We start from the raw sequence: 12,947 nt of genomic DNA, 5'->3' as shown, positions 1-12,947 counted from the left end.
ATTGATCCTCCTTCTGTCAGCACTTATCTGACACATCTTCCTCTTTTGCATTTGTTGCTCCAATCATTTTATGTATTTGTTTGAGCTCCATCTCAGGTAAGCAGCATATGACTGGATTTGCGTGTTTTAGTCACTCTTCTTTGCCTCTCTATTGTGAAATTTTTCCATTTATATTTTTAAGGGATAAGTTTATTTAAAAATTAGGATAGTTTTCATGCATATATATTATGAACACGAGTCAAAGATTCACTTATTAATGACAAAACCAGATGATAAAGCTGGCTCAAAAGAAGACATGTCTAGTCTATGCACACACACACACACACACACACGTCCCTTTCAATGACAGAATAAGATCACTAAATAAGATGCAAACCGGTTAATGTCTTACATAGCAGTAAGACTGTAAGCATTAGAGCTCTCAGACAAAAATAATTTATCATTTTCATGCCATCCATTTTCTCTGATCCAACCTTTTGAGATCTAGTTTTTAATCAGTTGTATTTAGAAAAGTAAAAAACTTTATTTCCCTAGCAAGTCAAATAACCCTGAAAGGATACATAGTGTTAAAGAACAATTACTCAAGACAGGAGTTGAGGAAAAGGCAGACCTAGTAGGATCAGAGGATAAAGTGGGAGAACCCATGCAATGAGGTTCTGCAGTGGAAGGGAGAGATTGGACCTCCCTCCAACACAAGGAGAAGTGGGAAGTCATAGCCAGGGAGCAATATGGGCTCAGAGAATTGAAAATGACTAGGAGAAAACACCCCTTTTAAGGGAGGATCTGGTTAAACTGATCTAACAGGATTCTTGCTGAAAGAAAGCCAGGGTGATCAGGTGATCAGACATCACCTGGGGACAGGGAAGGCTGAGGAAGCCGGTCAGACGTTGACTGCAATCAGATATCAACAAGGGGGATTCTAGTTAAACTAACTTAGCAGGATTCTTGCTAAAATTGGACCATGCAAAGATGAACAAAAAATTCTGAGTCCACTTGAGAAGAGAGCTCAGAGGAGCCCAAGCAGAGTCTGGTCAAGGAGAGAATCTTTGTCAATAGTCATCTTTTCGCCTCATTTACAAATTCTGCATAACTTAGCATTTATTATAGTCTGTGACTGTTCTATTTGGACTTAGTCTTTCCATCTTATTTTTTTTATTTTTTTTAAGATTTTATTTATTTATTTGACAGAGATCACAAGTAGGCAGAGAGGCAGGTAGGGAGAGAGGGGGAAGCAGGCTCCCTGCCGAGCAGAGAGCCCAATGCAGGGCTCAATCCCAGGACCCTGAGATCATGACCTGAGCTGAAGGCAGAGGCTTTTACCCACTGAGCCACCCAGCCACCCCACCATCTTATTTTATATTTCTATTTATCGAATACTTTCCTCTTGATTTTTTTATTTGCTTTTCCTGATGTCCATTTCTCTTTTTCCTCTAGTGACCTGGAAGATTTCCTTTATCCCATTGCTTTGGATTTTTCCATCACTATCCCCATGGCCTGAAAGGTGAATGCAAGCAAGCTCAGTGGAGGCAGCCCAGGTGTTAGCCCCCCTTGGGAGGCATACCCATCCCACCCCCAGACCCAGGCTCTGATAACTCAGAAGTATGCATTTTCTGGGGCTTTGTGAGGAAGATTAGTACTGGCTGTGTCAAGGACCCCTCCTATTTTTGCAATGGGATGGAAGATACTAGATTTCAGTTTCTGCATCAATTCAATCTCAAAATTTAAATCTTTAAAAAAAAATTTAACTCTTTGTGATTTTTCCACAAATGTCTTTTTTTCTAATAGCCCCCTTCATGATTCTGCAACCACAAAATAAATTTATTCTCATTTTTGTATTTCTTCTGTCATTACAAGGGGGATTTTGAGAGAATGGTGGACAGACGCATTATATTTAGTTTAAAGCCCAATTATTGGGGCACCTGGGTGGCTCAGTTGGTTAAAGGACTGCTCAGGTCATGATCCTGGTGTCCCAGGACCGAGTCCCGCATTGGTCCCTGCTGAGCAGGGAGCCTGTAAATAAATAAATAAATAAATAAATAAATAAATAAATAAATAAAAATAAAAAATAAAAGTCCAATTATTCCTTGTTACAGTCAGTTGGGTTTCCATGTTGATATTTGTGTGTATTTGTTTTGCTCTAGGCCTGCCCTCTTCCCATCCTTCTGTCTTGTTTGGAGCTCTAGGTGTCAGCCAGGATAATCAGGACACTGGGGTCAGGAGGGAGAGGGAAGACAATGGAGAAGGGAGTGATCTGTGCTTCCTCTTTTACCAGCACCAGACTAATATCCCTTAAATGTATATGCTGATTAGGATGGGAGGGAGAGTCAAGAGCCAGCCTAGTTTAATCCCATTTATTTTTTTTTACTTTTTGTTTAAATTCAATTTAATTAACATATATCGTATTATTAGTTTCAGAGGTAGAAATGAGTGATTCATCAGTTGCATACCACACCACATCCTGAGCCACGAGGGAGAAGAACAGACTGCCCATGAGGAACCTGAAGATTTGACAACAGAGAAGAAAAAAGTATGAAGCACCTAATGAATTCAAGCCTGAATTCATCAATTTCTCAACTGCATCCAGAGCTAGCCCATTCACAGTAGTTTGCCAGGATGCATTTCTCAGTGGCAGGATGAGAAAGGACACGGGGCTAGGGTCAAGGGGACAAACAAAGGGGGACAGGGAACTCCAGAGCAGAGTTCAAGGACTCATCACTTGTGTATAATCAACCAGAAACCACAACAATCGGTATGTAAATCTGGGTGGCTGAGCCTCTCCAAGGGTAATACACCCAAGCACTGTTATTGATGTTTTCTCTTTCACTCTAGGTAGTCAGAGAATATCTGTAGCCTGAATGTCTTCTTGAAAACACGAGCACCTACATTTTCCAGAGGAGGTCCAAAATCTTGGGTCATGTTTATGGCACAAATACGTGCACATATTTGGGCAAAGGACTTTGCTTCTCTCAGCTCCTCTTTCTTCAGAGATGAGTGGAAACAGACACAGCTCCAAAGCTGCATGGAAGCAGCAATTTCTCAAGTGACCTCCTCTGCCTCTCTCCCTCTTGGCTATGGGGCCAGCTTTACCCCTTAGGAATTCAGAACAGATGTCTGTCTGTGGCACTCTAGCTGGAAGACTGGCAATCGATCAAGTTCTAGGCACCACTGAATGTGGACTCCGGAATTTTGTCTTCATCTTGTGGGATATCAGCATAAATCAAGTACAAATGACAGCCATTACAACCTACAGAGGAGTCAAGCTGAAGTAAAAAGAATCACCTGCCTTGGACTCTACTGTGACTGCTGAGCTAGAAAAAAATATTGAACCACAGACTTCAAGATGGATTATCAGACACAAATATTCCAGAGCCAGGTAAGGAAGCCACCATCCCTTAATTAAGTCTTGCAAAGAGCAAATTATGCCATGTGTCCCTGACAAGCTAGTTGACTTATTATATGTTGCTGCTTCAAGTAAGGTAGACCACTCCAAATAGGCTGGCTAATTATGCCAAATGAAAAAGCAAAAATGGTGCTTCTTGAAATGTCAGATGTGAAGAACACTGATAAGATAGTTTACCAATAGTTTTCAGGATGACTTACAGGTGAGCATTTGGTGTCTCTCTCATTCTCACTCTCTATCCCCTCCTCTCTCTCTCTTCCACAAGCAGTTTAGAATTTATTCTAAGAATCTAACTTTCTTGGGAGCCAAATGGGGAATAGCTTCATTGATGAGTTTGTTGGAATACTGCCCCCAAATTTCTATTTCTATCACTCTTATATACAAACCCAAGAACCTCTCAGATTAGCTTATTGGCACTTTGCCTTTCCTCAGTAAAACCAGTATTGTCAAGGTCCATCACGGACATTTTGTAGAACTGTAGATCCTGACAGAAAGTCACAGATGCTTCAAAGATAAGATTTGCCTTCAAATAATGAACCATACACATATCCAGGATCTCAACCATTTCTCAGTGATCCCCGTTATGCTCTAACATCACAACAGCCATTCTTATCAATCACTACTGTATGTGATTAATAAAATAGTTTTTGCCACAATGGTTCTTATAAGCACTTTTGATTAGTAGCAAATACTCTCTTAGTACAATCATTCAGTTGTACTCTTCACACTGAATCCCAATTTCACATTCGATACCAATTTCACATTATTCATTGAGGAACATAATCCCTTATAGAGCCATGTCATCTTTATCATTCCCATTTTCCAGCCCCTATGTCACCCATATGTCTCCTATGTTTGTAAGAATGTCTCCTACACAGAACCAGGAAAACAACCTTTTTTGCATTTTCAATCTAAATATTATAGGAAAAAGTGTAATTGACAATTAGCAATTAGGTTCTACAGTGGAATATCATTTAATGTGTGTATATCACTTAAAATCATATTTATACATTGTATAAGAATACTGAGAATTCTAGTAGGCAAAGTCAATTTATTCTTTATCAAAATTTATACAGTCTTTCTGCATCAAAAAACCTGAAAAACCACAAAATTTAATTAAAAGCATCTGCATCCTGAAAAACCACAAAATTAATGTATTCACCTAATTACTAAAAACAAGATAATCTGCAATATTCAAAAGGGGAGAAAGTGTCACTGCTCTCCTCTTCCCAAACAACACACCTCTGTAAGCCCAGCAGATAACTACTGAGTATGGCTCATTGTATTTCCTTCAGGAATTACCCTGTTTTTCTATCCATATATATATATATATATAACCATTAAAACAGAATCAGAATATCATACAAAATAAACCATTCCATGGCCCATATTTTCATGAACACCTTTCTTGTGACCCTATAGAAACCTACTTCATCCTCTTTGGTTGTTTAGTGTCCCATCACAAAGCTCTAACATAATTAGTTTAATTAAATTCTCATTAATGAAGATTTCACTTATTTTCCATTTCTTCAATTTTTAACCAACATTTCTATGAGCAGCTTGTATACACATTTGAGCACACTCATCTACTCATTTCCAACCTAGGACAAGCTATGGAGTTTCTTTTTCCTTCCCCCACTCCAAGGTTCTCTGCCATCCATGCTGCTTGCATGGAGTGTTTCTACTCCCAGGGTCAATGAAGTGCATGAGCTCTGATATCAAAGCCCAGCTCTGCCACTCACTGCTATGGTGAAGTTACTTAAAGTCTCTGCACTCAACTTTCCTCATCTACAGAATAGGAAAAATATCAGTTTTGAATTCCTAGATTTGGGGGGATAATTAAACGTGATGATTTATGTACAAAGTCGGACACTTTCTAAACACTCCATAAATGTCAAGTACAATGACTGGTATTGCTTGTATCTCTGCAGAGAGTATCACTCTATCTTTTTTAGGATCTATGTTGACTATGTCCTCAGTCAACTATTCTGCACATTAAATGTCCACTTGCCAGTTACTCTCCTCTCTACCTCCAAGAGTCCTCTCTTTCCTCATCATCTGGGGAGATCTGCTGCTAATTTTGCTATTAAAGACAATAGCAAAGCTCTCAGTGACAGAATCAAGGAAACCTACCTAGGTTTCTCTTGTAAAACTCACTGTTGCAATGGTCAGTATTAGTCCTTAATCTATTATAATTTATTAGCTCTCGTCCATTATTGATTTTCAACTATTCATTGTTAGGTGTTTTTTTCCTCCTTCATTCTGCAAATGTTTGTTGAACATTTGCCAAGTAAAGATACGGACTGGGTCTTCCTAATACAAGAAAATGAAACATCAATTTACAAATCCAGTAAGGTAGAAAGAATCTGAGAGCAGACAAGAACAATTAGGTCTTCTAGATCTGCCTCTGTGCTCTGCTAGAAGATGATTATCTCCTAGCAGAAGAGAAGGTCTCTTGAGTTGAGTTTTGAAGGAATTCATTGTTCACAACCTAATGCAGATGAGCAAAGGTGTTTCCAAGCAGAGAGAGAGTTTTATAAGAGCTGGAAGCCACAGAAGAATGGTGAGGAATTGAAGATGGTAAGAGACATGTATGCTGAGGTGGGGATGAAAGGTTAAGAGGGAAACAAGACTACAACAAGTAGAGCTGCACTTCAAACAAAATGAGATCTTCAGTGTCCTTGATGGGGTTACTATGGAAACACCATGGCATTGCATGATTCCCTGGAAGCTCCAAAGACAGTAGGCTCTTGGTTCAGCTCATTGAACATGGTGAACAACAGATGACCAACTAAGTAAAGTTCACTTTCTACTCTACTGATCTTTGTTTTAGGGGCACCCAGGTGGCTCAGTCAGTTGGGTGTCTGACTCTTGATTTCAGCTCAGGGCTTGGTCTCAGGGTCTCGAGGTCACTGGATCAAGCCCCGCACCGGGCTCCACACACCAAGCTCAGCAAGAAGTCTTCGGTCTCCTGGCACCTCTGCCCTTCTCCCCTCTCCCCACCCCCAGCTCGCACTCTTACCCTAAAATAAATAAAATCTCTATTAATCTTTGTTTTAGTTTCATGGGTCATCTCTAGCTTAATACCAAAATACCTCTAAATCATGGGCCTTGATATGATATACATTTAGTCTGCCTTTTTTGAAACAACTTCATGGCAAAGGAGAGGTTCAAATAGGAAAACATTCTTTAATTATTCTTAACTGAGAGAAATTAGAATCCCATAATTACATTGTATGAAGTTTATCATCTGCAACAGCTCCCTCACCCTTAGGAGAAGGCATAAAAGAGTTCAATTTTTGGGCGCCTGGGTGGCTCAGTGGGTTAAGCCACTGCCTTCGGCTCAGGTCATGATCTCAGGGTCCTGGGATCGAGTCCCGCATCGGGCTCTCTGCTCAGCAGGGAGCCTGCTTCCTCCTCTCTCTCTGCCTGCCTCTCTGCCTACTTGTGTTCTCTGTCAAATAAATAAATAAAATCTTTAAAAAAAAAAAAGAGTTCAATTTTTAAAACTTGCTTTTCTTTGTAATTTCCATTCAGCCTACTTTCCGATAGATAGATAGATAGATAGATAGATAGATAGATAGATGATAGATAGAAAAGAAACAGTCCAGATATGGTATATTGCTAAAGAAAGGGACCATCAGACCACAGACATAAGTAAATATATCCTTTTCTAGGATTTTAGATCTCACCTAAGGAAACACTCTGTCAGGGAAGCCCTAGGCTTTCCACAACTGCTGGGAAAAGCGTGAAGCTTCAGCAGCTGACTGAGGGCTCGGTTCCCCTTCATGAGAAGGGTTTTTGTACAGTGACACCATGGGGAGCTATCACTGTGGTGGACGTTCGGCGCAGGGACCAAGGTGGAAATCAAACGTGAGTAAAATCCAAACCTTCCTTCCTCAGTTTTCTGTATCTTGTGGTTCTCATGCCTGGGGAAGGGATCTATAGAAGCTGACTCTTTGAAACCAGGCCCTGACATCCTCTGGGGCAAAGATAAAATCTGTAAACAAAAATTTGGTTTTGTGTTTTTGAAATTGGTTGAAAAATTGAAATTGGTTGAAAAATTGGTTGCAAAAAATTGGTTGCGTGTTTTTCTATGAAGAACAAAATTCAGTGAGTGAGTGAGAATAACTCATCTAAGTGATAGTTTCAGAAATCTATTGGCAAGCACAATTACATATTCTAAAGAGAGCCTTGCATGATTGTCAGAAAACGAAACTCAGTTTTTGTATAGGAGGGAAGTTAGGAGGAATTATTGTGTGTACACGTTCAGCCAGGGGACCAAGCTGGAGATAAAACGTAAGTATTTTTTTCAACTGGTTCTTCACTGTTTCTAATTGGTTTGTTGCTTTTTTTTTTCCTTTTCATGTGTTTTAATTAGTTACAAGTCAGGGATAAAACAAATTTCATTCCCAGATTAGGTACAGGGGAGGGAAAATTGTTCTACTGGAGGCTAGCTGAGGACTCATTTTTAAGATTTCCAAATCAAAATAGGGTAACAGGGGAGAGAGGCTTGCTACCGTTTCACGGCGGGTTTTTGTACAGAGGGAGGTTAAGGGAAATCACTGTGGTTCACTTTCGGCCAAGGGACCAGACTAGACATCAAACGTAAGTACACTTTTCCTCAATTCTTTGTGAGGTTTTTGTCCTGTTGCATCATTTGTTCAAGTTTGTGACATTTTGGTAAAATGAGCTGTTCCTGGTGACCCAAAAATAAAATAGCAGAAAACTAGAAAATAGCCAACTTTTCAGCCAAGCAAACTGTTGAGATTGTGATGAAAATTGGTTTTGCGGGGGAGAATGGGAGAGAAAGAGCTAGATTTTTCTCTGCATTGGCCTTTCTTCTATGATGGGTGTCAGAAGGAGGTTTTTGATAAGGGGTAAGCGTCAGAGCCCTCACTGTGGCTCACGTTCGGCCAGGGGACCAAGGTGGAGCTCAAACGTAAGTACACTTTTCTAGTCCTTTTCCTTGTTGAGTTGTGAAATCTGGGGGTTTTCATGTGTGGGGTGTGAGTTGAGGCCAATTCCAAAGAGAGTGGGATTCTTCCGAAAATCAGATGAGTAAGGTACTGAAAATCAATTTGTCTCAACAAAGAGCGAGGAGCTAGTTAGTTGACATGGCATCTAAATTGCCAGATTTTTGCTCTATCCATCAACCTAATGAGCTTAGAAGCAAATAGAGGTTTTTGCTCAGGGGAAGGTAATTAAACGAATACAGTGGGACAGCTTTGGCCCAGGGACACGTCTGGAGATTAAACGTAAGTAATTTTTCTCTATTGCTTTTTGAAATTTAGGTCTAAATGCCAGTACTGACTTTTAGAGGCTTAAGGTTGAAATTTGTGCAGATGAGTACATGAGACCATTTCAAATTTATCATCAATTTCCAAAGTTAAACTCAGCTGCAGAAATGGATTTGTAGACAAAAAGATTAATTTAATCTAAATTGCAAGATTCAAAAGGGAAAAAATTAGCATAGTAAGAAAAAGAATCTTTGGCACCCAAGAGAAAAAGCAAACTAATTTTTGTTGCGTTTTGCCAAATGTTATGTTGATTTTTGCTCGTTATGTGTAATACAGAAGAGGAATTTCTTAGTCTATTTTCTCTCCTCTGATAAGTTATTTTATAAGATAACAATTAAATCAAAAGAATGCATGAAAAGTCAGTAAGAAGTGAGAAAAGTACATTTGTTTGCTGTGTAGAAGATACATACAGTTTGAGAACCAGCAGCGGTGTCCTCTTTAGAGTCTAAAATGAGTGATAAACTGTCAATATTCAGAAATTCTACAGAGATTCTATATCTTGAGAGATACCACCTTTTTAAAAATCCAATTTCTACCTTAGACTAACGGTGAAATGATTTCTTATCATATATGGTGAAAAGATGGTGGTCGCCAAAATCGGTTTTTAAGAAATTCGTTTAAATGAAGGAAAATAAAATAATTGCATGTTTTAAATGTCCATGGACTTGTAGAAAAATACTAAATAGTTTTTAGTATTTTTTTTATTATCTTTTATTTCCCTCGTTACTACCTGGCCATCTTTTAATACCACCGAAGAGGCCACGGCATGACTTGCGTGGTCTGTAGGCATCGTGGTGGTCTTCTGTCATGACTGAATGACTTTTGTGACCTGGCCACAGAGCCCATGTGGCAGTGCGCCTACAGGGTAAGTGCCACGGCCTCTTCCACTACACTGTGGCGGCTTTTCCGACACAGTGATACGAGTCAAGGCGCTAACGGAAGAGAATAGAAACGTCGTGGGCTCTGAGTTCACATAGAAAAAATAGGGAGAAATCTGATTTATCAGAGATTTCAGAACCAAAATTCACATTCATTACTATATCATTCATAATGAAAATTTTTTGTAAAAAACTTAAAGCTACTATTTTTTTCAACGACATGTAACCATTTCAATCTCCTCTCATCAAATGTATTTAAATAACAAAAGTGCAATCTAAAAGAAAGAAATATATGTAACTCCTTCAGGGCAAAATCCCTACCAGCAAAAATGTAATTTAAGGCCATCTGGCCACTCTGGATTTGACCTATCAACTTTTTACTGAGGTCACATTAAACCACCATTAGAGAAAAGATAAATTTGTGACATGTTTTTAATTTTCAAAAGTGTAATAGCTTAGGAAGGATTATATTTTCATTGTACAAAATATCTAATCATACACAAATGCCATTAATAAAAACTTAATATAAACATATTTCCTAATACCTTCCTTCTGTGATAGAAAATTAATCTGGGTATTTTAATCCCATATCTTCTAAAAAGTTTAGTTATTGTTGTTTAGTAATTTAGTAATTGTTGTTTACTTCAGCTGATTTCAGAAGTGATGCATAAGAAAGATTATTTTTGGTCTGCTACAATTAAATAGGACATTTTAGGGCTGTTTTAAAACTCTGAAAACTCCTTTAGAACTATTTAAACTAAGTAAGTATTTGAAACTGTTTTAAAACTGTCTTAGAGCCTTTTAAAAACTCTTACAAATTTTAAATTCCATGGAAAGCAAATAAAATGTCTTATTAGAATTTCCATGTCAAATGTACTAATTGTTTAATATTTAAATGCAGGGTGGATATTTTCAAGGTGTCAAGGATTCACCCAGATAGGAGTATTTTCATAGAATATGTCCCTCCTTTTTTTCTAGAATGCATATTATTTTGCTGCCAATGCTATTTTATAAAATTCTCTGAAAAAAAATCAGTAATGAAGGTTAAAAGAGAAAAAAAATCAAAATATAAAAAGTTTATAGCATCTTATGTTGAAGTGCTTGGTTAATGAAGGTTAACTTTACACAAAGCTGCTCACACTTATCGGCAGAGTTCTTCCACCGAAGCTTCTGGCTGTGTTACGGTAGCTCTTGCTCTCCAACTAGAGGGCCTGAGCGCCCACAGCGGGGATTTCCAGGAGGCCATCTGGCAGCTGCTCACGGTCAGAACTGAAGCTAGCCGGTTCCTTGTAGGCAGGTGGCCAAAGTTACCGTTGACCCCCCTGGTCTGGTCTGTAATCTCCCCACATGATGACAGCCTTCAGCCCAGGGCTCTGCCTTCCTTCAAGGCCTGTATGAGAGTCAGGAGAGTTGCCGGCCTCATCACAGACGGCGACGGGGCTGCACCCCGACCCAGTCACAGACTCAGGGCTTGGAGTCACTCTATAGGGTGGGTCTGGCCCTAATACCCTCAGAGAAAACCCAAGGAGGGACGTGGCAGCTTGCTCTCGCTGCACACTTCTGGGAGAGGCATGGGGGAAATGATCTGTGTCAGGGGGTGTCCAAGACCTGTTCTCACTTCTCAACTCTGAGGGGCTCAGATGAAATGGCCTTTGTGTCTCTACCTGAACCATTCGTGTTTACTGCAGGAGGCAATAAGGGGAAGTCAGAAAGGTGAGGTCAGAAAAGCAAAAAGCCCTCAAAATGGCTGCAAAGATTCAAACAAAACAATTTAAAACTTTCTTAAGAGGCAGCAGCTAGAGAAAAACTGAAGATGGTGGAGATGATATGTCTGCTTCCTGGCGTCCGTCATGGCTACCCAGGATAAGCTGCTCCGTCTGTCCCTTCCAGGCTCTGGGACTGCCCACTAACAACAGACACAAATGGATAACTTCCCTGTTACTCAGAGACCATTCTCTGTGCTTCCTTCATTAGGGAATGATGCCCAGCCATCCGTCTTTGTGTTCCAACCATCTCCGGACCAGTTACATACCGGCAGTGCCTCTGTCGTGTGCCTGCTGAATGGCTTCTACCCCAGAGAAGTCAATGTCAAATGGAAGGTTGATGGTGTTACCAAAAACACAGGCATCCTGGAAAGTGTCACAGAACAAGACAGCAAGGACAGCACCTACAGCCTCAGCAGCACCTTGACGATGCCCAGTACGGAGTACCTAAGTCATGAGAAGTACTCCTGTGAGGTCACTCACAAGAGCCTGTCCTCCCCTCTTGTCAAGAGCTTCCAAAGGAGCGAGTGCCAGTGAGTGGCATAGCAGCCCCCACCACCTATCCCTCAGTCCCAGCCTCCGTGCCCTCCCCGTCAGGCCTCTGGTCCTCTCCATCAGAGACCCACCCCTGTTGCAGACCCCTCTCCCTACCTTACTACCTCCCCCTTTGGCTTTAACCATGCTAATAATATTTGGGGGAAACGAATAAATAAAGTGAATCTTTGCACCTGTGATTTCCCTGTTCTTCCTGATTTAATGGTTGTTATACATTGGTGGGTTTTTTTTTCCCAATTACCCAGTTCATCTTCTAAGAAACTAAATATTGAGTTGCTATAAAATACGACGTCATTTATAAAAGTCCTCATCCCCCATTCTACCCTACCCTACAGCCTTCGACAAGACACTCCTCTGCGAAAGCTATAAGCCACCTGTCTTCACATCCCACTCCCCTGGGCCATGGTATAAATGGCCTGCTTTCTCATTTTACCCTTCTCCAGAGGCTCTCTGCAGCCTTTGAAGGTTGACAGTCCTTACAGTAACATATTTTTTGATCCAGCTGAACTTACCAGGAGAATTTACCAAAAGCAAATTTTTCAAAAGAAAGAAACATGTCTCAAGAGTCATTCACTGTCACATTACATAAAATCACAAGACCATGAAAATGGTCTAAATGAACAAGCAATAAGGAAAGTTAAATTCCACTATGGCCCTTCAACTTAATAGAATATGTCTCTATCAGCCAAAGACCACACTGAGCACTTTATACAAACTTAAGTCTCACTACACTGTAAAGTTAAAAATGTTCATTAAAAATGTTGGGCAAGTTCTAGAAGGCTGAGAGAGTTCCATACAGTATAACTAGCCATCCCACTCCTAGGTGACTGTGTCTCTGTCCACCAAAAAAACCCATGTAAAAACTTCCAGAGCAGCCTCATTTATAAAAGAAATAATCCACATGCTGACCAATAATAGAATGGGTCACTAAGCTGTAGTGTGTTTACACACTGAAATACTATTACAGAGATAGATTTTTTAAATTATAATTATACCCACTGGCATAGATGAGTCCCACAAACATGACAATAAGCAAAAGAATAGAGCAGAG

The 12,947-nt window shown here is 39.9% G+C and overlaps 1 gene segment (V, D, J or C); it reads left to right on the top strand.

Moving 5' to 3' along the window:
• LOC116596438 overlaps positions 1-12,075 on the top strand; it is an 85,765-nt gene extending 73,690 nt beyond the window's left edge. The window contains 2 exon segments of the V gene segment in view: positions 8,308-8,342; positions 11,553-12,075. Of these exon segments, the coding sequence occupies positions 8,308-8,342; positions 11,553-11,878 (361 nt within the window).
• Positions 12,076-12,947: the final 872 nt, after the last annotated feature.

The sequence above is a fragment of the Mustela erminea genome, chromosome 7, assembly GCF_009829155.1.
Source record: "Mustela erminea isolate mMusErm1 chromosome 7, mMusErm1.Pri, whole genome shotgun sequence".
NCBI lineage: Eukaryota > Metazoa > Chordata > Mammalia > Carnivora > Mustelidae > Mustela > Mustela erminea.
This window is presented reverse-complemented; position numbering and strand designations above follow the sequence as displayed.